This window comes from Petaurus breviceps, unplaced genomic scaffold, assembly GCF_028583685.1.
Source record: "Petaurus breviceps papuanus isolate PSGF00001 unplaced genomic scaffold, PetGlider_PUasm1.0 175, whole genome shotgun sequence".
Classification (NCBI taxonomy): Eukaryota; Metazoa; Chordata; class Mammalia; order Diprotodontia; family Petauridae; genus Petaurus; species Petaurus breviceps.
The window spans coordinates 16,086,063-16,112,922 of record NW_027185764.1 but is presented as its reverse complement, the minus strand read 5'-3'; the positions used below and the strand labels follow the sequence as shown (position 1 = coordinate 16,112,922).

At 43.3% G+C, this 26,860-nt stretch overlaps 1 protein-coding gene across 1 annotated transcript in view; it reads right to left on the bottom strand.

Annotated features, from left to right (window-relative positions):
• The window catches only part of INTS1 (integrator complex subunit 1), a 49,484-nt gene that overhangs the window by 10,707 nt on the left and 11,917 nt on the right, over positions 1–26,860 (bottom strand). The window contains 21 exon segments of the mRNA XM_069084824.1: positions 4,271–4,411; positions 4,850–5,009; positions 7,684–7,938; positions 10,944–11,068; positions 11,620–11,718; positions 12,320–12,466; positions 14,639–14,800; positions 15,333–15,444; positions 15,555–15,722; positions 17,487–17,591; positions 17,754–17,933; positions 18,550–18,699; positions 18,787–18,966; positions 19,638–19,767; positions 20,348–20,545; positions 21,302–21,362; positions 21,646–21,737; positions 22,999–23,095; positions 23,442–23,599; positions 24,025–24,102; positions 25,108–25,228. Coding sequence (XP_068940925.1) covers positions 4,271–4,411; positions 4,850–5,009; positions 7,684–7,938; positions 10,944–11,068; positions 11,620–11,718; positions 12,320–12,466; positions 14,639–14,800; positions 15,333–15,444; positions 15,555–15,722; positions 17,487–17,591; positions 17,754–17,933; positions 18,550–18,699; positions 18,787–18,966; positions 19,638–19,767; positions 20,348–20,545; positions 21,302–21,362; positions 21,646–21,737; positions 22,999–23,095; positions 23,442–23,599; positions 24,025–24,102; positions 25,108–25,228 — 2,919 coding nt within the window.

Sequence of the window (26,860 nt, the reverse complement as noted above, 5' to 3'; positions counted from 1 at the left end):
TGGCCTTGGTGAGCCAGAAATGTAAGTGGCATTTCTTGAGTGGCAACCAAGAATACTCTAGTTCCTGACAGGGACTGGATGCGGAGCTTTCCTTGTTCTCCTCTCCCCAGAATCTTTGAAACCTGGTTCCATATGCAAAGGATGCATCTACTCTGTCCAATGTCATACGAACTCTGCAGCCTTCCATGGCTACCTTAAGTAGGACTGGTCCACAGATGGAGTCAAGGCCCCAGGACATACTTCTCCTTTCTCCATCAATGGACATAGGAGAGGGATTTTAGCCCAATAGCCTCTAATGGCCCCTCTTACCCTGGAAATTACTGACTTTTCTGGAGAAAATATATGCTCTGCCCTGGGTAAACTAACTATCTGAAAAAAATGATGCAGCTATCACCAAAAAGCATCCAGAGACTGGATTGAGAGACTCCTTCAAACCAAAATCCCTTTCCCTGCTACCATATGTACAGGCACTACTTACTCCCTTTATCCTGTTACACTAAAACTATCTGAGATAAGCAGCAATGTCTCAGTCCTTTACACTCAGTGAACACCCCAGACCTCAGACACCAGGCCCAACCAGGAGCTCAGTGCACACTCTGAGGGAGGTATTCTGGATCCACATCATCTCGTTTCATTTCAGGATGATGTAAACAAATGGCACAGTCTGAACTTAAAGACTCCTGAGGTCCCAAACATGAGTTATTCACTCGCTCAGATGTCTGACTCAGATCTAGCCCCAGTCAACGGAGACTTCTCCCATCTCAACTAACAAACTTTCAACCTCTCCCTCCCCCCATCACTATGGTTCAGTCACATCCCCTGAAGTGGGCTCTCCTTTCCCCCACCTACTATTCACTCAATCCTATCATTTTCTGCCACCCCTTCTGTTGTGCTCCTTCCTGGAGCCAGTGCAGCCCGGGCAATCCTCTTCATTCCTGCTCGATCCTTCTCTCGTGACCTCAAACACACTGGGCCAGGAGGAGGAGGCACGCCCCTTGTTCCTCAGTATGCTGTTAGACCATCCTACTGCCAACACTCACTCTGCTACCTCTTCTCCCTTGAGGTGCACTTCATCTGTCTGCATCAATCTATCAAGCAATCAGCATTGATGCTGATCTCCAAGTCATTCTCCATGGTTTTTCAAGGAATTCCAGTCTCTTTTTCTTTTCCCCTCCCACAAATGCAGGGACTTCATTAGGTCTCAGGGTCCCCTATAACCGTACTTCCAGGATCTCAGGTCGGCAATTCCTCTCTCTGATGTACTCATCCCTGCTCTTTCTGCCTCTGCTTCCCCCTAAAACTATTCTTCACTGCACCCTTCAGCTTCTCTACCTCTCCCTATTCTCCCAGCTTCTGTGTTCTGGCATTACTTTCCTCCCTCTGCTGTGCTAAGTCTGTGGCTGATGAGTTTAATTGGACATTATCCCCTCCCCTTGAATCTCTTGCTGCCATGTCCTATCTCTGCACACGTCTTACCAAATCTGAACCCCAGGTAAATCCCACCCTCCATCCATCTTCTCTGTCCTCCCCTAGCATACTACACATTGACATCACCTAATCTCAACTGGACCCTCAATGAGGCACCACAGTCTTTTTATCCTCCACAGCTAAATTGTGGTCACATTCCATAGCAGTTATTCTAAACTGTCTTTACTTTCCTCAAGCCTCTACATCTCCTTCCTCCATTCTCTCTCCCTAGAGGACCTGGTCTCCTACTCTACTGAGAAAATGGAGCTCATATCTCTTCTGCACACGGTCCTCCATTCCCTACTCCTTTAGTGCAGTTTGTTAGAATAAGGCATCCCTTCTCCTTGTCAAGGTCAACTCCAATATCTGTGTTCTTGGTCACCGCCTTACCCATCCCCTCAGTCAGTTTATCAACTGTCCCTCTTTCATCTCCACAATCTCTCCTTATCTATTCTTTCCAAGTAGCCTGAAAACAGACCTAGGCCTCATTCATCTTAAAAAGACCTTTCACTTGACCCTGCTGCCCCTAAAAGCTTTTCACAGTTGAAGTGCTAGAAAGAGCTCCTCATGATCAGCCTGTGACACTTGGATCAGTCCCTCCTCTTGGATACTCTCTCCTCCTTTGGCTTCCTTCTGATTCCTTACCTCTGTGAGGAGATCAAAGGATGGGTATCTTTGCTGTCATGGCCAAGCATGCGAATGGCTCTGGCCTGCACTCTCACTCTGTCTTAGTGTTCTTGCACTCCACAGTTCAAGGAGCAAGTCCAAACAGGTAACTATTAAATTCATCTATCTGGTCCTATGCTATCTCCTGAACTCCAGCCCTAAATGACCAATTTTCCCCCAAAGCTACTCCTCTACTAGACTTACTCATTTTTGTTGAGGGTGTCAGCCTCCTCCCAGTCGCCCACATTCCTAACCACTGAACGAACCTTAACTTTTCCCTCTTTCTCATCCCCAATCACCAATCACTTGCCAAGTCTTGTCAACCTCCACAATATCTCCACTCTTTCTCCTCCTTACAAAGCCAATCTTCCTTCCACATCTTCTGACAATTCCATTCCCTCCCCTTATTCCCCCATCTCCTAACCAAATTAAAGGTACCCAGATCTTCTAATCCATCCTCACACAACATGGGACCAGGGCCCACACTACTGTGGCTGCTCTTCTCTGGACACTTTCCAGCTGCAATTCCAATTTCCTTCTTAAACCCTGAACTAAACACAGTATTCTAAATGCGGATGACTAGGAGAAAACACAAAGACGCCATCACCTCTTTGTTCCTGGAACCTTGTCTCTCTTGGTACAGTCCACGATGGCGTCAGCTTTGGGCTACTGACCCAACACTGAGTCTGTGTTCCACTAAAGCCTGGGATCTTTGGCAGACAGACTGTCAGCTAACTGCTCTCCCCCCCCCCCAATCCTTTATCTGAAAAGCTGGGTCTTTTTACTTTTACATGTAAGACTTTGCATCTTATCAGACAAAACAGCCTGTCCAGACCTGCTGGGACCCTGACTCGGTCCCCCATCATGGTAGCCATCCTTTCCAGCTACAGAGCAGTCATCTGCCAATCTGATGAGCATTCCATCAATGACTTTCCCAAGTCACACTAGACCGGAGAACTCCTGCCAACGTGACACAGATCTATTCTTGACCACTCTGAATCTGGCCAGCTGGCCCATTCTGAACCCACTGCATTGGACTATATGCTAGACTGTGTATCTCCAACTTTTCCACAGAAACAGTATGAAGAGTTTTATCTCAATGTTGCTATAATCTAACATTCCAGGGTCTACTAGCCTAGCAACCCAGTGAAAAGAGGAAATAGGATTCTTCTGGCAGGACCTATTCTAGTTGACTCTTTGTAATCACTACTTCTGATCTATTTGTTTGCTCATCTCTTTAATCTGTTCTAGAAAATTCCCAGGAAATGAAGCTCGCTGACTTATAGTTTAGAGTCTCTATGTTTTTTTGAAAACTGGAACATTTGTCCCACTTCAATTTTATGGTGTTTCTGTTTTCCAAGATCTTTCAAATTTTATCACATATTTATGTTTTATAATCACATCTGCCAGTTTTCTCATTAACAGTTCATCTGTGTCACCTTACAAAAACTATTAAGTACTTACTAACTCCTTACTTAAGTAGGTGTTTATCAACTGTTGAATTTATTAAAAACAAGTCGAACCTCTCTGAATCAGTTTCTTCACGTATAAAACAGAGCTAATAATGCCATAGGATCAGAAAATCAAATTTGGTCAAGTACATAAAATACATTATAAGTCAAGCAATATATGTGTACACATGCATATACACACATGTACCTACACATATGTGTGTCTATAAATATGTATATTTAGACCAGACCTGTGATTTCATTAGCACAGAATACCTCTACCGATACATTTTGGCATCTGCTCTGCAAATTCTATAGCCTTAGAAAGCTGCTTGGGATACTGAGAGATTGAGTGACTTGACACACACAAAACTAGTAGTGTCAGATGAAGGGCTTGAAACCAGGTCTTCCTGACCCTTCAGCCAACCCAATACATCTGGTTGCCTCTCAAATTGCTACATAAATGTCATCTGCTTCTTACTGGGAGAGCACATTCCCCTTGGAGTGGGGAATGCACAGACGATCAAGAACTAAAAGGCACAATGATGTAGCTTGTTTTTTGTCTTTCCGTGTCAGGACTACACTCCTGTCCCCAATAGCACCAGGGTGCCTTCTGCAGGGAGCCCAAGGCCCCTGGTACTCCCTGCAAGTTTCCAGAGGAGACTTCCTCTATCATAAGACTGTACCTTTGCCGATAAGGTCGGGTTCCACACTGCATTTTTCCCCCGACTTCAGGGTGGCGATGATGGCACACACCGTGGAGCCGACCGCCTCGGAATCCCGGCGGAAAGCCAACGTTTCAGCCAGGTGCAAGAATCCCCCTCGCACTGCAGGAAAACACCTCGGCATCATCACTTTAGCCACAGGCAGGAGCCTCCACCCTCTTCAGCCCCACACTCCTTACAGCTGTGACTACCACCCTTGAAAATCTGTTCCATCCAGGGGAATTCCTCAAGGGGGAGTTACTACTGCATTGTCTGCTCCTAAGAAATGTCCTCTCTGCACTACACAGACTTTTTATCCCCTGGCCAGGGAGACCCCTAAAGGAAACTGTCACTATAAACTCTTAAATTATGAAATCATTCAGCCATATCCCTATTTTCCATTTCAAATGCCAGACACAGAAGCTTTGACAAATTCCCTTCAGCTAATGAGAAAATCACTTTTTCCATATAAGCTAGGAAAAAAAAAACCATGAAAAAAATCTCTTCAGGGAGCTTTTCCGATTTTCAGCCCCATACTTTATTTCTTCTAACTGTTCATACCATCACTGATCCTGTGTCGTGAAGAGTACTGGGCTGCAAACAATTTGAGCTGGGCCTGGAGAGGGCCATCTTCCACCGCAGGGTTTTCCAGCCACTGTAGAATCTGCATGAGGACTTTGAAGAACAGTGAAGAGAAGGCTGTGTCCTGTGGAACGCAACGCTGCAAGCAAGTAAAGGAGACCAAGGGAGCAGCATTGGTGCAGTGGTCCAGAGAATAGATATCCCAACCACAGAGGCAATGCCTTCTGATTAGTGTACAAAATGGTGTGGCCCCCCCATTACCTATACAGTTATCCCTTCCACATAGCTACTTTCCCCATCACGGCTTCGATAAATCATGGGTCAGCTTAAGAAATTAAATGGGGGCAGCCAGGTGGCGCAGTTAGTAAGAGCGCCAGCCCCAGAGTTGGGAGACCTGGGATCGGTTCCAGCCTCAGATACTCGGCACCCACACAAAAATAACTGGCTGTGAAACCTTGAGCAAGTTACTTAACCCCTATTGCTTTAAAAAAAATTAAATGGGAAATTCTGGAGCTTTTTTTGGAAGTCACAGACGACACAGGAAGGCCAGTAGATGACAAAGAAAAAGTTGAGAAACTCAGAAATGCATAAAATGTATGTATGATATTGTATAATATCAACATATTTTATTTTTTAATACCATAATAATTCAGATGTCTTCTCTGACACCAAGGGAAGATCAAAAAATTTTAAGCAGATTTTCCAGACTGTGGGGGTGCCATGGCCCTAACCCCTGTGATGTGGAAGGGATAACTGTAATAACATTCTGCCTTTTTTTTTTTTAATGAGAATTAAAGCAGCACCATCACCTAAGTCCTTGTATATAGAATCTCTCAAAAATCAACATAGTAACCTTTGAGAACAGGTAGTGAAAAAATAGCTAATCTCAGAGACTAAAAAACTGATGTCCAAAGGTATAGGGTATGGCTAGATATGAACAGTGGAACAGTGACCAAGACAGCAAGAGACCACCAACCCCCAACACTGACCATGCAAGTATTTTTTGAGCACTATTAGGACCGACTAACAACTGGGTGCCTCAGGACAGCAATGGCTGTGTGCCCTATAATGGGTAGTGAAGGAGCTCCACAAAAGTGCTCCATGCCCTCAAGAAGCCTGTCACCTAGCAGGGAAGATAAGATACGTGCACAAATATTTACAATACAATTTCAAATATGATAAGCACTTAGTATTTGGAGTCAGTGCCGGGTTTTGAATCCAATTCAGTCACAAAGTCACCTTTATGATTGTGACAACCTCTTTGGGTCTCAGTTTTCCCATCTATAAAGGGGACTGGACAAGATGATCTCTCAAGTCCCTTAAGGCTCTACAGCTACAATCCTATCAGCAAAGATTAACTCAGCAGGGGGTGGAGCTGGTGAAAGCTTCATGGGGATGGACTTGAAAAATGGAAAGAGTATCAGTGGGTGGACATGTGAAGGGAGGGATTTTGGGTGTTAAGGACAGTGTGAGCAAAGGCATGGAGACATCAGGCAGGACATACCTATGAAAACGGTCAATAACAGTTTGTCAGGAGTGTAGACTGTGAAAGGCAAGAATCTGAGATAAGGTGAGAAAAGTAGTCTGGAGTCCAAAAATTGATGACTTTGATGGATAGACTAGCATACAACATATATACTTTATTCGATAGACAATGGAGAATCACTGAAGACTTGGAGAGAGAACTGACATGACCTGTGCACTAGGAAGATTAAATTGGCAATAGTGGGTAGAATGGATTAGCAAGTGAAGAAACTAGAAGCAGAGAGACAGGTCAGGTTATTGAAATGATCAAGTGAGAGGTAATGAATGACTGAAACTAGGGTAGGGATAGAGGGAAGAGACAAGAGGCAAGAGATGTTTCAGATGCAGAATCAACTGAATTTGGTGATTGAGGAAGTCATCAGAGATGAGATAAGGGAGGGGGAAGGTGAGGTCAGAGATGATTATGAACCAAAATTTCCATTTAATAATCCATTTTTCGATATTGATTATACGTCTCTTTGCTCTAAAAACTTGTGTGCTAACACCTTTTCATATACTCACGATCTTACTCTGAAACTATTCAAGTTACCCTAAAAATGTCAATATCTGCATAAAAGCACAATATGATAAAGCTGGAATGAACCTTTAAAGATTTTCTAGGCCAATCCCCCATTATTTAAATAAATGGATCAACTCCCCCTCTTTCCTATGAAACTTTATTTCAGGGTACTCCTTTCCATGCACCCTATGCTTCAACCACACTACTATTTGCTATTCCCTTATTTCAATCCCATCCTTTTCCCTCTCCGTGTCTTCACATGTGCCATCCCATACTGTACTCCCATCTTCACCTGACTCTTCCTTTGCCTCTTTCCACAAAGCCTTCATTGATCCTAACTAAATATGATCCTTCCTTTCCTGAATCTCTTAAGTCACTCTGTTTATGCTTTCCTATGCACTTAGTCAGGGTAGGTAGGTGGTGCCAGGCCTGGAGTCAGGAAGACTCATCCTCTTGAGTTCAAATCTGGCCTCAGAAACTTATTAGACGTGTGACCCTGGGCAAGTCACTTCACCCTATTTGCCTCAGTTTCCTTATCTATAAAATTAGCTGGAGAAGGAAATGGCAAAACCACTCCAATATCTTCGTGAAGAAAACCCCAAGTAGGTTCATAAAGAGTCAGACAAAACTGAACAACAAAATGCACTTCATCATTTGCTAACTTACAATATAGTTATCTGTGTATGTCACATCAGCCTAGCTAGAGGACACGTTCCATATGTTTCACACCTTCTCATCCCCAGGAACTGCTAAAATTAGACATGCTTACCTGGTATTGGTACAGCTGCCGCATCAAGGGACAGGAGATGAAATGGTTCCGATGCATTGCTATCACCAAGGACCCGCTGTGTGGGGAATTCAACAGGGCTGACACAGCTTGCAAGAGGCGCACTGCTATACCCGTCACTTGAGGGTTTCCCTGACGGACCTTGGCCAATTCCTGCCCCAACGCTTGCTGGAGGGCCAGGGAAATAGGGCGGGGGTTTGAATTCTGCCATCGAGGATCAGGACTCAATGTAAAGAGCTGGGACAGAAAAGAGGGAAGGAAAAGTTTTAGAGCAAGAATAACAGAATGAAGCTAGGAAATAGTTCCTTCCCTCAGCATGTAAGGGAGCTTGGGAGATGTCTGAGCCTCAGAATTGAACTCCTTCATTCACATTAAGCATTTGATACAACCCATTCAACCCAGCCCATTCATTCATGAGCCTAAGCTTATCAAACTCCAAAAAGGTACACTTGCACATAAATGCACAAAATGAATAATATGCAAGGTGAATCAGAGCTACTAAAACAAAGAAGCAAAACTGACCTCACAGGCATCACTAAGACTTGGTGAAATGAGACCCACAGCTGGAATGTGGCTCTACAAGGATACATCTTATTCAAAAAGAACAGAGTAAGTAAGCGGGCAAGAAGAGCAGAACAGTATTATATTATGATCAATTCACGTAGAGGAATCCAGGAGCAGGGAAGCATGGTGGAGAACACTGAGCAACTATCAAAAAAGGCAAAAATCAGAGAAATAATATCACTGGAGCATATTATGACTACACAGAGATAATGAAGATAAAGATAGTGAACTAAGGAAATGGATCACAAACTTAGCACCCTCTCCCCCCTCCCCCAAAACACAGTAGTTAATAATTTCCTGAGTTGTATTAATGATTCTTTAATGATAATAAGGGAAACTTATTCTGCATCTGATTCTCACAAAGAAGTGGAAGTGGTTGATAGAGTGACATAGGAACCTTGGAGAACTGACCATATTCCATTTTAGAATAAGTGATAAGAAGGAATTCTAGAACAATCTGACACGTACTACAAATTTAGGGAGAAGAGACTTCAAAGGGTTAAGAAAAAGGATATGTAGAATTATATGGACTGATATTCTGCAGAGGAAATCAATCTAAGAGAAATGAAAACCTCTCAAAAAATGAAATTCTGAAAAAACAAAGTGAAATACTTCCAATAAGGAAGAAGGAGTGCTCTTGTTCAAAGAGACTGATGTTAAGATGTAGGGAATCACAAACAAATCAGGAATTTAAAAAGAAGCAAACTGAAGACAGAAGAACCAGGTAATGGACACCACATAACAAAGTATGGTCTGATCCTGAAAGAACAGATGGATATCCGAAAAGATCTGGAGATTTCAGTGACTTATAAGCTCAATACGGGTTACCAGCCCCAAAAGCTAGTGCAATCTTATGCTGCACTAAGAGGCCCAGTGTCAGCGGCTTGGTAGGTGACAAGCTCTCTCTAGTCTCCCTTAGTCAGAACATACCTGGAACAGTCCCTGCCTTCAATTCTCCTGGTACACTCTCCTGGTGGAATAAAAACTTGTCTTGCTTGGCCTCAGAGGCCAGAAGCAGAAGCAATGAGCAGAGGAAGCAAAGAAGCAAATAGAGGCCTGATAGAAAGAAAAACGGGCTGCCTCAAGAGGTCTGTCCATCCTGTCGCCAGAGATCTTCCCACAAAGGCCACATGGCCACATCTCAGGGATACTGGAAAGCAAGTCCCTGTTTGGTTATAGGTTGGACTAGGAAACTCAGAGTTCCCTTCCTACCCCAAAGGTTTGTGACTGTGATCTCAAGTTAAGGTATGTACAAGCCCTCCAAGCAAGTACATGCCAGGAAAGATTAACGTGTCCTGCTGTTCTGTGACTGAAGCAATGTCAGAACCCTCCAACAGTTGTCCCTGATTCCTATGAAAAGATTCATAGCTAAAAAGATTTCAATTCAAGTAATGCTGAAAAGTTTATGTTTTTCTGCTGGATCCCAGAAACAACCTAATTTAAATAATCATTCAGCACCACAAGCCTGGTGACAACACAGATCCAGCTACAAGGAGATATACAAGCAGGCCCTGCCCACTGGAGGTAAGGAAAAGAAAAGATGTCTTTAAGCTGCTTTGTAGGGGGTCACTCAGTCAAATAAGCTTCCATTGAGAGCAGTTCCCTGTAGAGAAATGGTGTCAGCTTGTTTCCAAAATTAACCCTGTATTCCAAGGCATCAATACACATTTACTAAGCACCTCCTATGTGCTAATAAGCACTGGGTTAAATGCTGGGGGTACAAAAAGAGGGAAAAAAACAGTCCCTGTCCTCAAGGAGCTTCAATCTAACGGGGGAAACAATATGTAAATATATACAAACAAGCTATATACAGGATAAATATAGAAGTGGAGGGAAGGCACTCAAATTAAGATGGGCTGGGGAAGGCTTCCTATAGGTGGTGGGATTTTAACTGGAACTTAAACGAAGCTAGGAGGTGGAGATGAGGAAGGAGAGTGACAGCCAGAGAATGTCCAGAGGTGGGAGATGGAGTGTCTTGTTTGGATCAGGCTAGAGGTCAGTGTCACTGGAAAGAAAAGCATCGTGGAAGGACATGTGCTGGGAGTAATGTTGTAAGATGACCAGAAAAGCAGGTGGGGGCTAGGTTAGGAAGAGTGCAGAAGGCCAGTGACATGACCAGACCTATGTGATAGGAAAATCCCTGTAGTGGAATGGAGGATGGACTGGAACAGGGAAAGACTTGAGGCAGGCAGACCCACCAGCCGGTTACTGCAGTACTCAAGGCATGAAGTGATAAGGGCCTGTGCTTGAGTGGTGGCAGTCTCAGAAATGAGATGTTACAAAGGTGAAATCAATGGGCCTTAACAACAGTTTGGATACAGGTGGTGACAGATAGTGAGGAATCCAGGATGACTCCTAGGCTGTGAGCCTGAGTGACTGGAAGGAGGCGTCACCCTCTATAACATGGAACACAGGAGTGGGAAAGGGTTTGGAGTAAAATAGTGAGTTCTATTCTGAACATGTTGAGGTATAACAATTACTTGGCAGGTTTTGAATCTGACTCCATGTTAAGAACATGCCTTGTCAAGTTTAAGGAAATTAGGACTCAGACTTATTCTGAATAAAGTAATACAGTAAAATAAATGACCGGAATGAGTCAAAGGAAGAAGATGTACAAGCCCTCTCTCTCTCCTGAAGAGCAGGGGCTTTTACTCCTTCCTTTGATCTAGTCTCACTACCTGAAGGAACATGCTGGCCAAGTCGTCCTCTGGTCCCAGGACCCGGACCTGAGTGATGGCTCGAATCCTTCCCTGGCTCTGCGAATGCTCTGGACTGCTTTTTGGTTTAGGTGCGTCTGTACTATCTGCAGGAAGATAAAAACAAAGGTGCTGAAATGACAACCAGCTTCTAAGGATAGAGGAAATCTTTGAAACCAAAAGCATAATGAAAAGAACATTGAGCTTTAAAGTCATAGTTGTGTGACCTTGGGCAAATTACTTTTAACTCATGTCTTTTAAACCTTCCCTATAAAATGGGAATAAATATTAACACTACCTACCCTCACAAAATTTTCACAAGGATCAGGTGAATCAATAAATGTGAAAATCCTTTGCAACCATAAAATCACACATAAACACAAATTACACAAAGGATGGACACAAATGGAGGGTCATATCCAGGCTCCACTCCAGGCCCTTGAGTGAAACTCCTTGGTGTCTCATGTATGTACTGGCCCAGATCAGGGTACAAATGTCCACTCAAGAGACAGATGTTAAATAGGGACACTAGTTAAAGAATACAAGGTAACAAAGGGAATAGCTATAAAAAGTCACATTCAGGATGTTTACATCAGGCTTAGAAAACGGGATTTTTTCTTATCTATGTAGAGAAAAAGGCTTGGGGCATGTCGTTTACCTCGCCGAGAGGGCAGAGAGGCAGTGAGCAGCGAGTGGAAAGTCTGGCCTCCAGTGGCTCCTCTTTCATGCTGAACTTCCACCAGATGAGCCATGTAATCTGCAAAGCAACATGTCAACAATGTAAACATACAAGCATGAAGTGCAGTCCCTTTCCCACAGAAACTGAGGTTGGAGGACAGTCACTCTAAAGCCAGTTTCCAGCAGTGTTCACCAAAAGTTCAGGATCTGAGCTGCAAGATCTTCCTTTGGCAAAGCCTCAGCTAGCAGGAGACAGGACCAAACAACACTGACACGAAAGCTTATACTCCAAATATGGGCTACTCATTAACCTGTCTAGCCCACCTGACAGCTGGGCCAATGAGGCTGGCAATCTGCTACCATAACAGCGACTCTGGCTCCAGAGACCAGACTCTCTTTCTGCAAACCTTGCCTGATTACCACAGCTCACCCTGCTCCCTTTTTTGGAACTCCTACTGGACTTTTAACCAGCGACACACAGATTAGCACTTAATTATTCACTAATTGCTTCATGTAAATTTCATCTCCATAAGCCCTCCAAGGGCAACCCCGGCCCCACAATCTCTCCTGCTCCCCCACTGTGCCCAGTGCGTTGTTCATCATTCAGCAAACACAGTAGGCAGCTGACTGACTGACTGATCCCTGGTTGGGCTAGGCGATACGGGCAAACCAACACTTACTCTTGTCCATGATGTTTTGTTCCAGAGTCTGGGGATCATGGGACACGGCCTGGTCCAAGTACTGCAGGAGTTTACTCATACTGGAGACAGGAATTCCAAAAGACTGAACAAAGAGAAGCAGCTGCTGAGGCTCCAGGTCCTGCAATGCTGGAAATCAACAGGTGCACTCAGTAAACAGAAGATGTGAGTGAGGACATGGGAGCATAACCAGGGACTGGGGAAGGGCACAAAGGGGAGGAAAGGAGGTTGGGAGAAAACTGTTTTCAGCCAGATCTGTACAGCCCAGGCCTCTGGTGACCAGTGGCCAGAACAGCTGGGCAGTAACTCAAGCAGACAAGCAGAAGGGGAGAAAAGACGTAGCTCTAGAGACAACCTGATTCCATCAGGGTGTTCCCTCTACCGATACAGACAGCAATCCTTTCATGTCTACTGAGTCACTTCATGAGTCCTGTGGCCACCTGATGACCAATCTTTAGGTGATAAGCCTCTCCAAACTTATCCAGAAGACACTCAGCTGCTGAGGGCCACACTTGAAGAATTTCCAGGGTAACAGAAACTCTTTCAAAGCTTATGCTCTGCTGGAATCGCTCCAAAAAATCCAGGATCACAGCCATGCCAGGAGAGGTCATAAACCCACTCCGATGCCCCTTCCTCAAAGCCAAGTCAAATGTTCTCCTTCATAGCCCTGTGAGTTACACGATGCCTTTCTGTGACTCCTGTCTCCCTGGAAGATTAACTCACATTCATCTTCCATCTATTTTCACCTGGTTCCCACACTCTCATATGAGACATCTGCACAACACTGCGCAGTGTCCGGAATACAGTAGATGCCATATAAATGTTTATTTCCTCCTCCCCTTCCCTATCATTATGACTTGTATCACATGCATTACTCCTCTAGGCCATACACTTGCTCTTGATTCTAGAGCCCTGAGAGTAACATTTCAAATGAGGTTAGTTAATTTTTTTAAAACTTCCCTTTGGGGTGGGATCTTGCTTAGTTCATTTTTGGCTTTTGTGTATAGAATTTATGGGAATTTCAATTGTGGCTCCTAAAGGAGCAAAAAATAATTAATCCACCAAAAGTGTCATCTGTCTGCAAGGCCTCTGTTGGGTCACCACCCATACTTCCTTCTAAAATTCCTACAGCTGCTCACCATGTTCACTCCCTTCCACAACTGTGGTAAATCCAAAGGAAGGTGACAAGGAGGGTGAAAGAACTGTGGATGTTAATCCTGAATAAAAGATTTAGGGGAAACAAGCTTTGCCCAAACGTATCATATTAAAAAAAAGACAGGATAAATCACAAAGATGAAGACACTGGCTTAATATAAGGAATACTTTCCTAATAATTAGAGTTATCCAAATGTAGAATGGGCTCTCAGGAGGTGGTGAGCTCTCTGACACTAGAGGGTAAGTGGAGGCCGGGTGACCACTTGTCACCCTGCTCAGGAATGGTTTGGTCTCGAACTTAAAACATTTTTAACTGTGATTAGCAACCCCACGTGGAGTCACAAAAAATTTGGTGACATTAAAAGGGTCTGAACATGCAATGACCAAAAATTAATTAAAAATCAAACATGTAATGAATCCGAGGAGTATCTGGCAGTGCTCGTCCATGCTGTATCCCAGCAACTTCACTACAGTCTTGGTTCTGAAAACAAAGTATGTGCACGTCATACTGCACGTGTCTTCAGGCCACACGATGCCAACTAATGCTGCCTAAACAGGGAAAGAGGTCTCAAGTGGAAAAAGTCTAAGAAGCCCTGGTCTAGATGACTCTCTGAAATCCCTTTTTAATTCTAAAATTCTACAAAATACTTTGAATCACTAATCTAAAAAAGCATTAAATATGCCTGCAACATATATACTCAGAATTCCTCTAAAAGCATCAAATTCCAAAGAAATCAATCCAATCAAGAGCTAACAAAAAAGAAAGTTTATATTTATTTTGTAGCTGCAGCTTGATTTCTTTTAGGTACATGCTGATTTTCACAGTTCTTAGAAAACCTGGGAACAGTGGTCCAACAGAGCAAAAACTAAAGTTAACTTTATTCACTATTCCCAAGGTGAGAAAGAAGCCCTAGGAGTGGTTCATCAAGTCTGAATTGATATTCATAAACTACACCTGTGTATTCTCTGGAAGACAAGATGCTGGGGGTTCCTTGGCCTCTTGGGCCCCTCTCCTTTTAGATGTAACATCTAGGACAGGTACAGGAGCACAAACGAGTCCACGGTTTAATATCCAGAAACTCTCCGTCATCCCCTCTTTCCAATAACACACTCCTGTGACAAAGACTGGCATGGAGTCTAGCTTACCAGCATCCACAAGCCGAGGTACCTCTGAGCGGATCATGCGAAGCTTCAGCCAGTCAGGAAGTAGAAGGGCTTCCTCAGATGTATCCACAAGGAAAGCAGTTGGCAAGGGCTTCTTCTCCGGGAACCAGATGTCCAGTAAAGCATGGAACTCACCATCTCCAGCTTCAAAAGAGGCCACAGTAAAATAAGCATCGTGGTCTAATACAATTATATCCGGTCCAATATTTACACTTCTCTACCAGAGAAACAGAACTTCTTTTCTTCTCTACCTGTCGTGTGGTTTCTTTTAGACTCTAAACACGGATCATGTGTTTAGATCATTTTCCATCTACTAGTTTACCCGGAGTAAAAAGCAAGATCAGAGAGGGGGTGCCAAATCCACTTCATTAGTCAATTAAGAAAAAATCCAGTGCTCAAGAGAGGGTCTCCAACATAATTAAATTTATAGGTAAAAATGACAGATATAAGATAATATAGACTAACCAGCAAAACTTCAAAAGAAATAACACTAGTAATTAGCTGTTATTTATTTATTCATAAAGCTAGTAACATTAAAGTTACTCATGAATTCTTTAGTTTTTAGGTGGGGTTCAGATGGTTTAACTGTTCAAAGGAGGATATTAAGGATTCAGGGATCCTTTTCTACTTCTCACGGTTCCACGCAGGAAATGCAGCTCCAGAGCTCCCCACTCACCTTGTGGAGGCCCCAGTGTCAGGAGGATGACCATGGCATGGACGACAAGAATGTGCATAGTGGCTGTTTCTCCACTGGTCCATCGAAGAAAGATCTGGTCCTGGGACTCTGACTAGAGGGGTGCAAAGGCAGGGACAAGTGACCAGAGAAGCTAGTCCCCTTCCAGTTTATGACTGCAGTGTCAAGATGAAGGAGCAGGTTCACAAGGAGGTAATTACTTACCCAGCTATAAACCTCCTCTCCCTCTTTGCTCTTGCGCATCCGCCTCACGTAGCGTGAAAAGATAGAGAGCAAAGCCACGAGCACTGCATCAGACTCTGCGCTGTAGGAAAGCTTTGAGAACAGGTGAGACATGATGGTGGAGCGCTCAACAATCAGCCGGGCCACATCCTGGGGGAGAGAGACAACTTTGCAAATTCTCCTTGAGAGCAGCCATCTGATCTCCCCCATGTGTGCTGGTCATCCTGTCTGTCCTTGCTGCTGTGCCAGCAAAATTCTCCCTCCCAGCCAGGCCTCTATTACCACAGAAGGCTCTGCCTTCTCTCTTGCATCCCTCATGGGTGTTTACACATACTGAAATGAATGTCTAATTAGCCAACAGGAGTCTAACAAATCAATGAGAGCAAAGATGTCACACAGAGGTGTAAAAGGAGTTTAATGCAGAGGTACTTAACCTGGCATCCATGAATTTGGTTTTTTTTTTTTAAATCTTAATAATTGTACTTAATTACAATTGGTTTCCTTTGTAATATTTGTATTTTATTTTATACATTTGAAAACATTATTCTGAAACCTCCAGAGTTTTCACCAGATTGCCAAAGGGGACCATAAGAATTTCTAGTTTAGTAGATAAAACACTTAAACTTGTTCTGCACACTAACCCATGGCAACTACAAAAATAAACACGGAAAGGGAAGGCAAGAAAGATGAGATAAAGCTTTAAAACTATACATGTGACTGCCAGAACTATGGAAGTTAAATGCTGCACCAGGGACTTTAAATGAAAAACCTGAGGCACAGGGGGCGGCTAGATGGCGCAGTGAATACAGCACCGGCCCTGAAGTCAGGAGGACCTGGGTTCAAGTTCGGCCTCAGAAACTTAACACAAAAACTAGCCGTATGACCTTGGGCAAGTCACTTAACCCCAACTGCCCTCCAAAAAGCAAAAAATAAAATAAAAATAAATCTGAGGCCCAGAGGGGGTTAAGTGACGTGTCCCAAATTACACAACCAATTATGACAGTGTTGATGAGAGAAGATGAGAAGAACCTCAAATAGCAAGGCTCTGTGTGACACAAAGGAATAGTTAGTTCTACCCACAGGTTTCCAATTACTATTCCAAATTATTTGACATAATGGTTTCTGAGGTTCCTTCTAATTGTAGATCTGTGGCTCTACAACCAACTGGCCTTGATACAAGATCATCTTTTGGGATGAGGTCTCATGTCTAGAATTCTCCACACAAAGCTTACACATACACCCCACCACATATTGGGAAGGACCTGTTTTTGTACAAGTTCCCTGCCCTGCATTCGCTCCCCTTCTCTGCAGCCTCACTAGGGAATGCAAGGTGACCCTGGAAGCAGGGCCAGCCAGAATCAAGCTCTGGCAGGTCCCTACAACACAGGCCTGATGGGTTTTGAACGTCATGCCTCATGTCCAAGCACAAACCTGGCTCAGCATGACCACAGTGGCCAGCCACAATGGGATGGCATAGCTACATCAATAAAATCAAGAACTTGGAAGTACTGGAGATAGTGGCAATGTGGTGAAACTTACAGTATGACCACCCATGCCTTGTTACTCACACCACTGAGAACAAAATGAAGGCCCTACTGCTACCTTTGTGACAGCTTGCCCCAAAGTGTACACAAGAAATAAATAGCCTCTTCTGAACACTGTATTTCCAAGTATGATGTGACAATAGCAAACTTCATAGATACTCACTCCTATTCTGTGACAGTTAGTATCATTGGTGACCTCCAATCCTAGCATATTCAAAACATTATTCAAGCATAAGCTGGTTTACAGCCACGTTTCAGACAGAATACACTAAGCGGCTATGAAGAATCAAACAATCAATATTTACTATGCTAGGAACTGCAATGCACATCCTTAAAGAAAACATCAACAATGTTCCTCATCCCTTCTCACCAAAGCCAGATCATTGTGCTGCCCCTGTTCCTCCACTGGGGCATGCTGAGAGAGGTACACAAGGTAGGCACTAATGGTCTGAGGGTCCGTTTCCATGTGGATAGCCTAGAACGAGAGAGGATTTCCTTGAAATCATCAGCAAAAGGAGAAGCTTGATCCCTGAACAACAGCTCTCCCTGGGCCCCACCATCCAACCCTAGTTCAATATACCCTTCAAAGTCAGCTGGCATCCCTTCCTTCCCTTGACATGCCTCTGAACGCTCTCACCTGCTGCAGGGCCAGAGCTGTTGTGTTTCTGACACTATCAAACAGTGGCAATCGTGGCAGATCTTTCAATAACCACTGGTATCCCTGAAGCATTTCTGAGTCTCCCGAGTCTTCTTCCATGGGGTGGTCTTTCTCCTCTCCATCACGAAGTCCACCTTCTGACAATACCAAGGACAATCCCTACAAATGTACACAAAAGATAATCATGACTAAGATTCCCTAAAGGTCTGATGTCTTTAGTCAGAAACAATGTTATTTATAACAATATGCGTAGCATGACAAGATTCCCAAATGGGATTCCGGGGAAAGAGAAATTTGTGTCACGGAGTTCTGCTGTAAAACTATGGGAATTTTTTTAAGGCAAAAATCTATCTTCTATCAAACTATTAGGATGGGATATATTTCCTTAACAAGAACCACCAACCTCCCCTCAAACTCCCAGAAAATAAAGATAGTCTGATCTACTTTGACAATCTCAAAATGAAATTCTCAAGTTTTCATCTAGTATAGGTATGCCAAATTAGCAAATTAAAAAATTTTAGATTTTGCCTTTTCCTTTTCATTTTATTAATGGTATCACCCCTGTAAAAGCAGGCTCTTAATTTTACAGGACCTATTTACAAGACTTCATTACAGAGAACCCCAGTAGACTATCAACCATGGCTGCCATGGTACTGTAATGTGGGTATCTGCCTAGTACAGTACTGAATAAAAAGTTTAATATTGCTAACGGTGAGGATAACATGTTCTGAAGAGCACAAATTTCTTTCCCAATTAGTGCCCGTGTGAGTTTTACCTTCATGGCTAATACCCTGGAGGCCACTTGAGAGGAACTAAGGCGCCGTAGGAAGTAGTCCAGCACCTCACAGGTGGTCTGCTCATCAGCCTTGGGGCCTAGCAGCAAGTCCTGCAGGCGGCCAAGCAGCTGTCGCTGCTTCTGCTGTCTCTGCAGAGACAGGAGAGGTTGCTTCTGATGAGACTGGAGTGGAGAGGCCCGGTTCAGAGCTGAGCTCCTGCCTGAGGGCGCACTGACCTGGCGTTTCTTGGCCCTCTGCTCTTTGCTCTCTCCCTCCTCCTCTTCCTCCCCCGAGGTAGCATCATCAGCAGCATCATGAAGCAGGAACTCACAAAGACACTGTACCGGCAGCACATCCAAGGAGCCCTCACTGGACTGAACCAGGTCTGCTAGCCAGGGCATGGATTGGGAGGAGGCCTGTGGGTGGAGAAGAGAAAAATATTAAGTAAAAGATTTATTGCCCTCTCTTGCAGAACACATGCACATACACACAGTCAGAAAGGATATAAGATGGTTTACAGAGTGAAAGCCATATAAAATAGTATAATTGAGAAAAGTATCTATTAAAAAGAAACAAAATTTTTTCAAGCACATGGGAAAACTGAATACTTACAGCTAAACAGTGAAAAATAGTATCAAAGCACTGTCTTTTAATTCTTTAAACCTCAAATCTTCCCCAATCTTCTGTGATAAATAATTCCCCACACACTTCACAAATCTCCTATCTCATAAACACAAATACAGTTCATTCGTATTACTTCCCCCTCAAATACAGACATGTAACTTATGTATTTATGTGACCATATTTGTATCATCATATTTAAGAACATCAAAGTAACTCTGATTTACTGCTAGCATTATAGAGCATTCAAGTCCCTGGACTGAAGGCAAACTGCATTTCCCCTAAAAATGCATCTGGTTCAAATCAGGCCCGTGGGATGTTTTCCTCTACATTTTTCACAGGATGCCTGAAATGTTGTGCAGGCCTGGTCCAAATCCTCCATTGTCTTCTAGCTCTATGAAGTTAAAGTGATTCCTGAATATCCTGGCAGACTTCTATTCTAACACTCTCAAACCTGTTTACTCACCTGTCTTTGAATGATGTCAAGGAGAAAATCTGGGTTTCGACTCCTACACAGGAGGTGACCAAGGCGGAGGGACTGATTAAGTCCTTTCACTTGCTCCAAGATGTGAGGAGGGGGTCTTCGTGGGGAGCCCCTACAAGAGAAAAAATGAATTAGCAAAGCCTGGTACAATTACAAATGAACCACTATGTCATATCTCACAAACTGGGATAAAATAACCCACCCATTTTCTGAATGTTCTTCTCTTCTTTTGTATTTTTTCACCCCCCAAAATTCTTTGTTATAAGGAATGGCTCTCTAGGAGGTAGAAAGACATACAGTAAATCTAAGTGATGGTTAAGCAAAATCTATCAATAAATCTCTGTTTTTAAAAAAGGGGAAAAAAAGACAATCCACCCAGAGTATAGGAAAGGGTATTTAGAGAGAAGTGGTAGAGATCCACAGATTATTCATGTATTCAGACCTATAGAACAAAAAATCCTCTCCAAATACAGATCTCTATCTTGTTCTCTCCTTTCTACTACATAGGTTTTTAACAAACAGTTCCTGGATTTACCCTATATATATATATATATATATATCTTAGATAAGATTTCCAACAAGCACTTAAGTGATAAGAGAGAGGGTAGTGGGGACACTACAAGTGGGGAAAGGTAAGAGGTAAAGGATTTGCTATGAAGACTGAGGAAAACTGTCCAAACAGAATGCCTTACTGGGGATCCAAGCTGGTAAGCTGAGACAAGAGGAGGCTACTGCTCTCAGTGATTGTTTGCTTGGTGGATGCAGCTGCTAGATGTCCCTCGAATGCCAGGATTTCCTGCTTCTCCCGCTGGGAAATCTGGAGCTCTCGATTAATCATCTCAGTTCGCGTCTCTTCATCCGTCAGGGTACAAGGAGGATACGAGTAATTACTAGGGACCAAATAAGAAGAAACTTGCCATCAAGCCCTGTGTCAAATGCTAAGTCCCATTAGAAAGCACAGAAGATCAAAAAGAGTCAGAACTCATAATGATACCACTTGCTTGGCCACAGCTTGAGATGCCATCATCGAAACCCCAATGGAGCTATCAAAAACAATGACTAAAGCTTTTCTACCACAGAGCTCAACTTCAAAAAGCTTACTATGATCATCACTACTTTGGGGGATTTTTGTTATCTTGATCTCGCCCAGGTAATATCACTCCAGAAAATACCTGTGTATCTTTTCCCATAATCAATACCACATTAAAAGGGAGAGGGGAAAGTGGACTGCAAAGAGGATTTCTGAATTTGAAAATTCAAGATGGTTTTTCTTTTTCTGCCTTTTTTTTTGGAGGAGGGAAGGCAGGGCAATTGGGGTTACACAGCTATAAGTGTTAAGTGTCTGAGGCCAGATTTGAACTCAGATCCTCCTGACTCCAGGGTCAGTGCTCTATTCACTGTGCTGCCTAGCCACCCCCCTCATGGGTTTTTCTTAACTTGGAGCCTATAAACTTAAAAAATATGTGTGCGTATGGATAGATATATTTCAGTATGATTAGTTTCCTTTGTAATCCTTTGTATTTTATGCACTTTAAAACATTATTCTGAGAAGGGTTCTATGGGCTTCAACAGACTGCCAGGGGTCTGCGATATGAAAAAAAGGTTACTTCTGATCTAGTATAAACTATCCAGAGGGAAAAGCTTACTTTGTCATCACCATTTCCATGAGCATCTTCAGAGTAGGGTACTCTTCCCAAGCTGCCAAACCTAAAGGGTAAAAGCACACAGTGTCAAAGCACAGACAGGCAAGTATTAGACAAGGGTTTGCCCATAAAATCAGCCCAGAGGGAGCTGTCAACGCTCAAACAACAGGAAGGACAAGTCCCCACACAGACACTATTTTGGTTTTGGGTTTTTTTACCTGCTCCTCATCCCTCATGGATAATCCCCCAGAAGGTGGCCTGTAATCCATATTCTATGAGGCTGGCACTAAAGTCCTCATAGTCCAAGAAGTGATTTTTGTAAAATAAAAAGGGGTAAGTATACTTACCAATATTTTCAGGATTAAATGCAGCTACCACCAGCAACAGCGGCCATGCCTTCCAGTAGAGGGTTGAAATAGCAAGATTTGGGGGCTTGTATCTGAAATAACAGTGGAGAACGGCAATCAGAGCATAGTTACTCCAAAAACAAGTACAACAGTAAGCACAGGCCAGAAAGACCACAGCAACCTGTAACCTTGAATAGAGAGCTACCAATGTCCCGAGGGCCTGATGTTGGACTTTGAACCAGTAAGTGGTTTTAGAATGACATCATTCAGGAATGAACAACTAACTAGGTGTCGCGGTGAATAGAGCAATGGGCCTGGAGTCAGGAAGATTCAACTTCCTAGTCACCTTAGGCAAGTCACTTTACCCTGTTTGTCTCAGTTTCCTCATCTGGAAAATGAGCTGGAAAAAGAAATGGCAAACTACTCCAAGTATCTTTGCCAAGAAAACCACAAACGGGGTCACGAAATCAGATACGACTGAAAACAACTGAACAACATTCAGGAATTGCTACAAAGAATACTTAATTTTCAAACTTCAAATCCATTACTTGTAAAATAGGTTTACAAAGATTAGTGCTATGAATTGTCAACTTCACTCAATCGAATTTTTACCCTTTTTCCCAAATTTCATCAAAATCCACTACAAATTTCAGAAGATCCATGAGCCCACTAGAATCCATAAAGAGAATTTTAGTCATATTTTGCTAAATTGTGTAGACTACCAGATTTGGACAAAATTTTAATTTATTGTGGACTACACAAACAAAAAATTGTCCATTTGAATTACTGAATAAAGTCAGACACAAAACCATTTGAATTACTAAATAAAGCCAGACTAATCACCACAGTTATCAGATATCTTTCCTTTGAAGATGAATCTAAAAGGATTATCCTCATTTAGTACATATGAAGACTGAAGCACAGAGGTTAAGTGAGTTACCTAAAGTCACACAAGACAAAACAAAATTAAAGTCTCTAGATTCCAACCCATTAGCTGAACTTTAAAAAGCAGCACTTATGAAGCATATACTATATATGTTATATACATGCTGTTGCTAGGTGCTGAGGATACAAAGACAAAAATGAAACAGCCTCTGAACTAAGGAGTTATGTTCCATCCTTTATCCTGGGCTCGTTTCCAAAGGAGAAACTTATACATAAAGAAGTAAACAGAATATACATACAAAGTAACACAAAAGTTTTGCTACTTCTGCAAAGGACGTCACTGACCATCTAACTTCATGTTCTATTTCCTTCAAAAAGCAAGTTCCCCCGAGAGAGCCAAGTCCCTCTTGCCAGATATAGAGAGGCATATTCTACCTAGTAAACAGTCAGCTTGGAGGTCAACCTTACCAAGGGGGCAGCTGAATGTTCTCTGGATGATGATAGGTACACAGGTTCAAAACAGCATCAATCAGCTGGATCCTCTCCACCCTTAGGACTTCCACATCTAAGGAGAAAAGAGTATTTGAATCTATGTAATAGACATTAGTACCTCTGAAATCTTAGGCCTACTTACCTACAGTCTGAAACAGGAGTTTGCTGGGCATTGGTAACTAAATAACCCCCAGGGTAAAAGCTTCCTTACAAATAAGGAGGGTTGGATAAGGGGCTTGGTCATTTGCCTGATCTTTCTCAAATGAGGCAAGTAAAAAGTCACAGAATCACCGTAGGGGAGACCACTGTCTAGAAGTACGACTAAAACTATGGAATGAAAAAGACAAGCATCCAGGTGGGGAGTCAGTTCTGTCCACAAGCCAAGCAGCTGCCTCATGAGAGCCCCAAGAGAACCTTACCGTCTGCCTGCACTGCTGCGGCTCGCTTCACCAAATGGTCAGCAAGCTCCATGGCGTCAGCTGGGCCCAGAGGCAGCTCTCTGGACAGCCCAATCACCAGGATACGCATCAATGTGTCCTCCAAGATGGGAACCTCTGAACAGAGGCGGAGAAAGAAACTGGAATTGGAGAAGGGGGATGTCACCGCTACTCCAGTTTGATTTTCAAACCAGTGGGAACCACTGCCCAAGGCTAGATGGATACCAACAATCCCCATCTGGGAATACCCCTCCAAACCCTGGGATGCCATCTTCATAAGGCAAACCTTTCTGAAGAGGGCCACTGAGGGAATTTGTTTGACTAAGTGTATCTGTCATGAGTGTTATGGTTTTTTTTTCTTTTTTCCAAGGGGTGAGGATGGAGGGTGTGGCAGAGGGAAAAAAAAATAAATGCTTGGTAATTAAAAAAAAAATTTAAGAGTTAATATAAGTGAACCAGGAATTCTACTTAGAATCAAAGAGTTCTAAGAACTGTTCAAGTGAAAGCCCCATTCCACAGCTGCCCCATAGGGTGCCCCAAACTAGAGAGGATGAAACAGGCATACTTGCGGTCACTTTCTGGGGGCCAGTTGTCCCACTTGTAGTAGGTCTCTGGCTGTTCTGTAAAGAGCACTTTGTGGAGGCTGCACAGAGGAAGAAATAAAGGAATTCAATATATAAGAAGCTACTGTCGCAGGCCATTTCCAAAGTCTGAGAGCTTTACCAGCAAGGCATTGATAGGCTGCTGGCTAAGGAGTCAGGAAGTCCCAGGCCTAAGACCCACTTCTGACACATCTGGGCTATGTGGCTCTGAGCAAGTAACTTAACAGTTCTCCAAGACTATAAATTGCAGAGCAGCTTCTGACCTACAATGGTGGAACTAAGTAATTAACATTTATATAGCACTTTAAAATGTACATATATCTCACTTGATCCTCACAACAGCCCTGGGAGGGAGGGGTGATTATTATCCATTTTATAGATGAGGCAGCTGAGGCTAAAAGAGGGTCCATGAGTTGTCCAGGGTCCCAATGTTAGTGTCTAAAGCAAAATCTGAACTCAGTTCTTTCTGACTCCTGGTCCAATGCTCTGTACACAGAGCCCCCAGCTGCCCCAGAGCCAGCTGCATCCCCAGAAGTCTTTACTCCAATGAAATCACAGATCCCCATTTGGAAGGAAGAACTCTGTCCTAGGGATTTCAGGAGACTTCTGTTTACCAAGAAGCTTTCAACAAGCACCTCCTCGAGAACAGAAAGATGCTCCGGAGCTTCTCATAGCGGAGCCCTGACAGTGCCACCCACCATGAGGACGACTGACAAGGAACTGAAATCTAAGCTTCATTTGATGTGTTGGGGTCATAAAAACATGACTCCAAACAAGACACAGAACATTCCCTCCTGAAGTGACAGAAGTAGCTGTTGTGTAGGATAACAGGACCATTTAACTTCATTATCACTAGCAGCTCCTAAAGACAAGCAATCAGTGAAGAGGGTCGTGTGAATGGTCACCCCCCAAATGCTCCTGCTGCTCTGGTCTGAATCCCACCATGTGGCAAAAACTGACACAATCCACAGAAAGAAGGCCTGGGGGAAGTGGTTGTTTTTTTTTTTTCCAAAGGCAGCTTTAACAGAAGACCCTCAGACTCATACCAGTGTATGTAGTCTTTGGGAGCCAGTTTGCTGATAGAAGGGACAACGGTGTGGAGCCACCAGACAGCATCACGCTGAATTGCAGCTATCTGGTTCTGGAAGGATCGCAGCACTTCTAGATCTGAAAAAGACAAGCAAATAATCAGATACAGGAACCTTAAAGGGGGAGAGAGCAGTGTGTGGCTATTAAATTTAACTTAGCAAACATGCATTAAGTAACCACAGCAAGCATGGCACCATGCTAGGGCCTAGGGGAAAGCTGAAGTTTAGATCAAACAGCTCGTGCCTCCATGGACCTTATAGTCCCGCAGGGAGTCTAGCAGCGCATATACACCAATCTAGAACATAATATGTGATCTCTTATGTTATATGAGCTCTAACCGGGGAAAATCATAGCCAGCTCTGGCAGGGAAATCAAGAAAGGCCAAAAATCTTAAGTACAAACACAAGGGACACCAGCAGCTACATATCAAACCAAGATGCTGGTTTGGAAAAGCAGCCTAGTTACTGAACATGAACCACTACAGACACATGTCCAAGTAAGCCTTGAATGCAGTAAAGGTGCAAGATAAGCCCTTTATTCTATTAACATTCCTCATATTAAGACAAAACACAGTGAACAGAGTGAGACTCAGAGACAAGACCACCCAAAAGTCCTGTTTTGACACACTAGCTGCAAGTCATTTAACCTTGCCAGAGGACACTAGGCAATTTATCTCTATGACTATACATACACTGAGGCAGTGCTGACCTACAGCAGCAGAAGGAACTTCTTCAGCAGAATTCTCTAAATCAATGATACTTATCTCTAAATTAAAAACAGAACAAAATGCTCTTCCTTGGCCTTCAACCTCTGTCTATCCCTATATTAAAATTACACAAGACCACTTCTGCTGGGCCTCCATTTGCTCATCCATGAAAACGAAAAGAGCTAGAGTAAGATCAGTGGCGTCCAACTCTAATAGCAACAGATCTCTGTGGGCAGCACAACGATTCAGAAAACACAAATTATGGGGCGGCTACGTGGCGCAGTGAATAGAGCAACAGCCCTGGAGTCAGGAGGACCTGAGTTCAAATTCGGCCTCTGACACTTAACACAAAACTAGCCGTGTGACCTTGGGCAAGTCACTTAACCCCAATTGCCCTGCCTTCCCCCCTCCAAAAAGCAAAACAAAACAAAAAAAACCCACAAATTAGTGTTATCTATGTCATACTGAATTTTTATTTATTTTGCCAAACATTCCCCAATGACATTTACATCCAGTTCAGCCTCCTCAGCACCTTGAGGCCAAGGGCAACAAGACTGGACACCTCTGGATTAGATGACCTTTAAGGTTCCTTCAAATTCAAAAGTCCTATGATCCAAAGACCAAGGTAATAGCAGCAGGTTTTACACAACTGAAATCTATGAATAATCAAGTAAGACACTTCTCCTTAAAGTTTCTATTAGAACAGTTAATCCAACAGCCAAAAAGATTGATGTGTCATCCAGCCCCTTTCCATTTACCCCTCACAAAAACACAATGACCAAAACAGGAGCAGTAAAGGAAGCCAAGAGAAGAGTCTCCCAAATTACCAGTCAGTCCCTCAATCCACAGCTGAAATGCTTATGTTAACACTCTCATTATATTGGGAGAAATAGAAAAAAATAAATCTCCTTTCTTGCTGTCTTTAGCACTCCTCTTTGCAAACAGGCCCCACCGTGTTTCAACTCGGTCTGAAGCACAATCAGTCAGTTAACACCCTTAGGTGC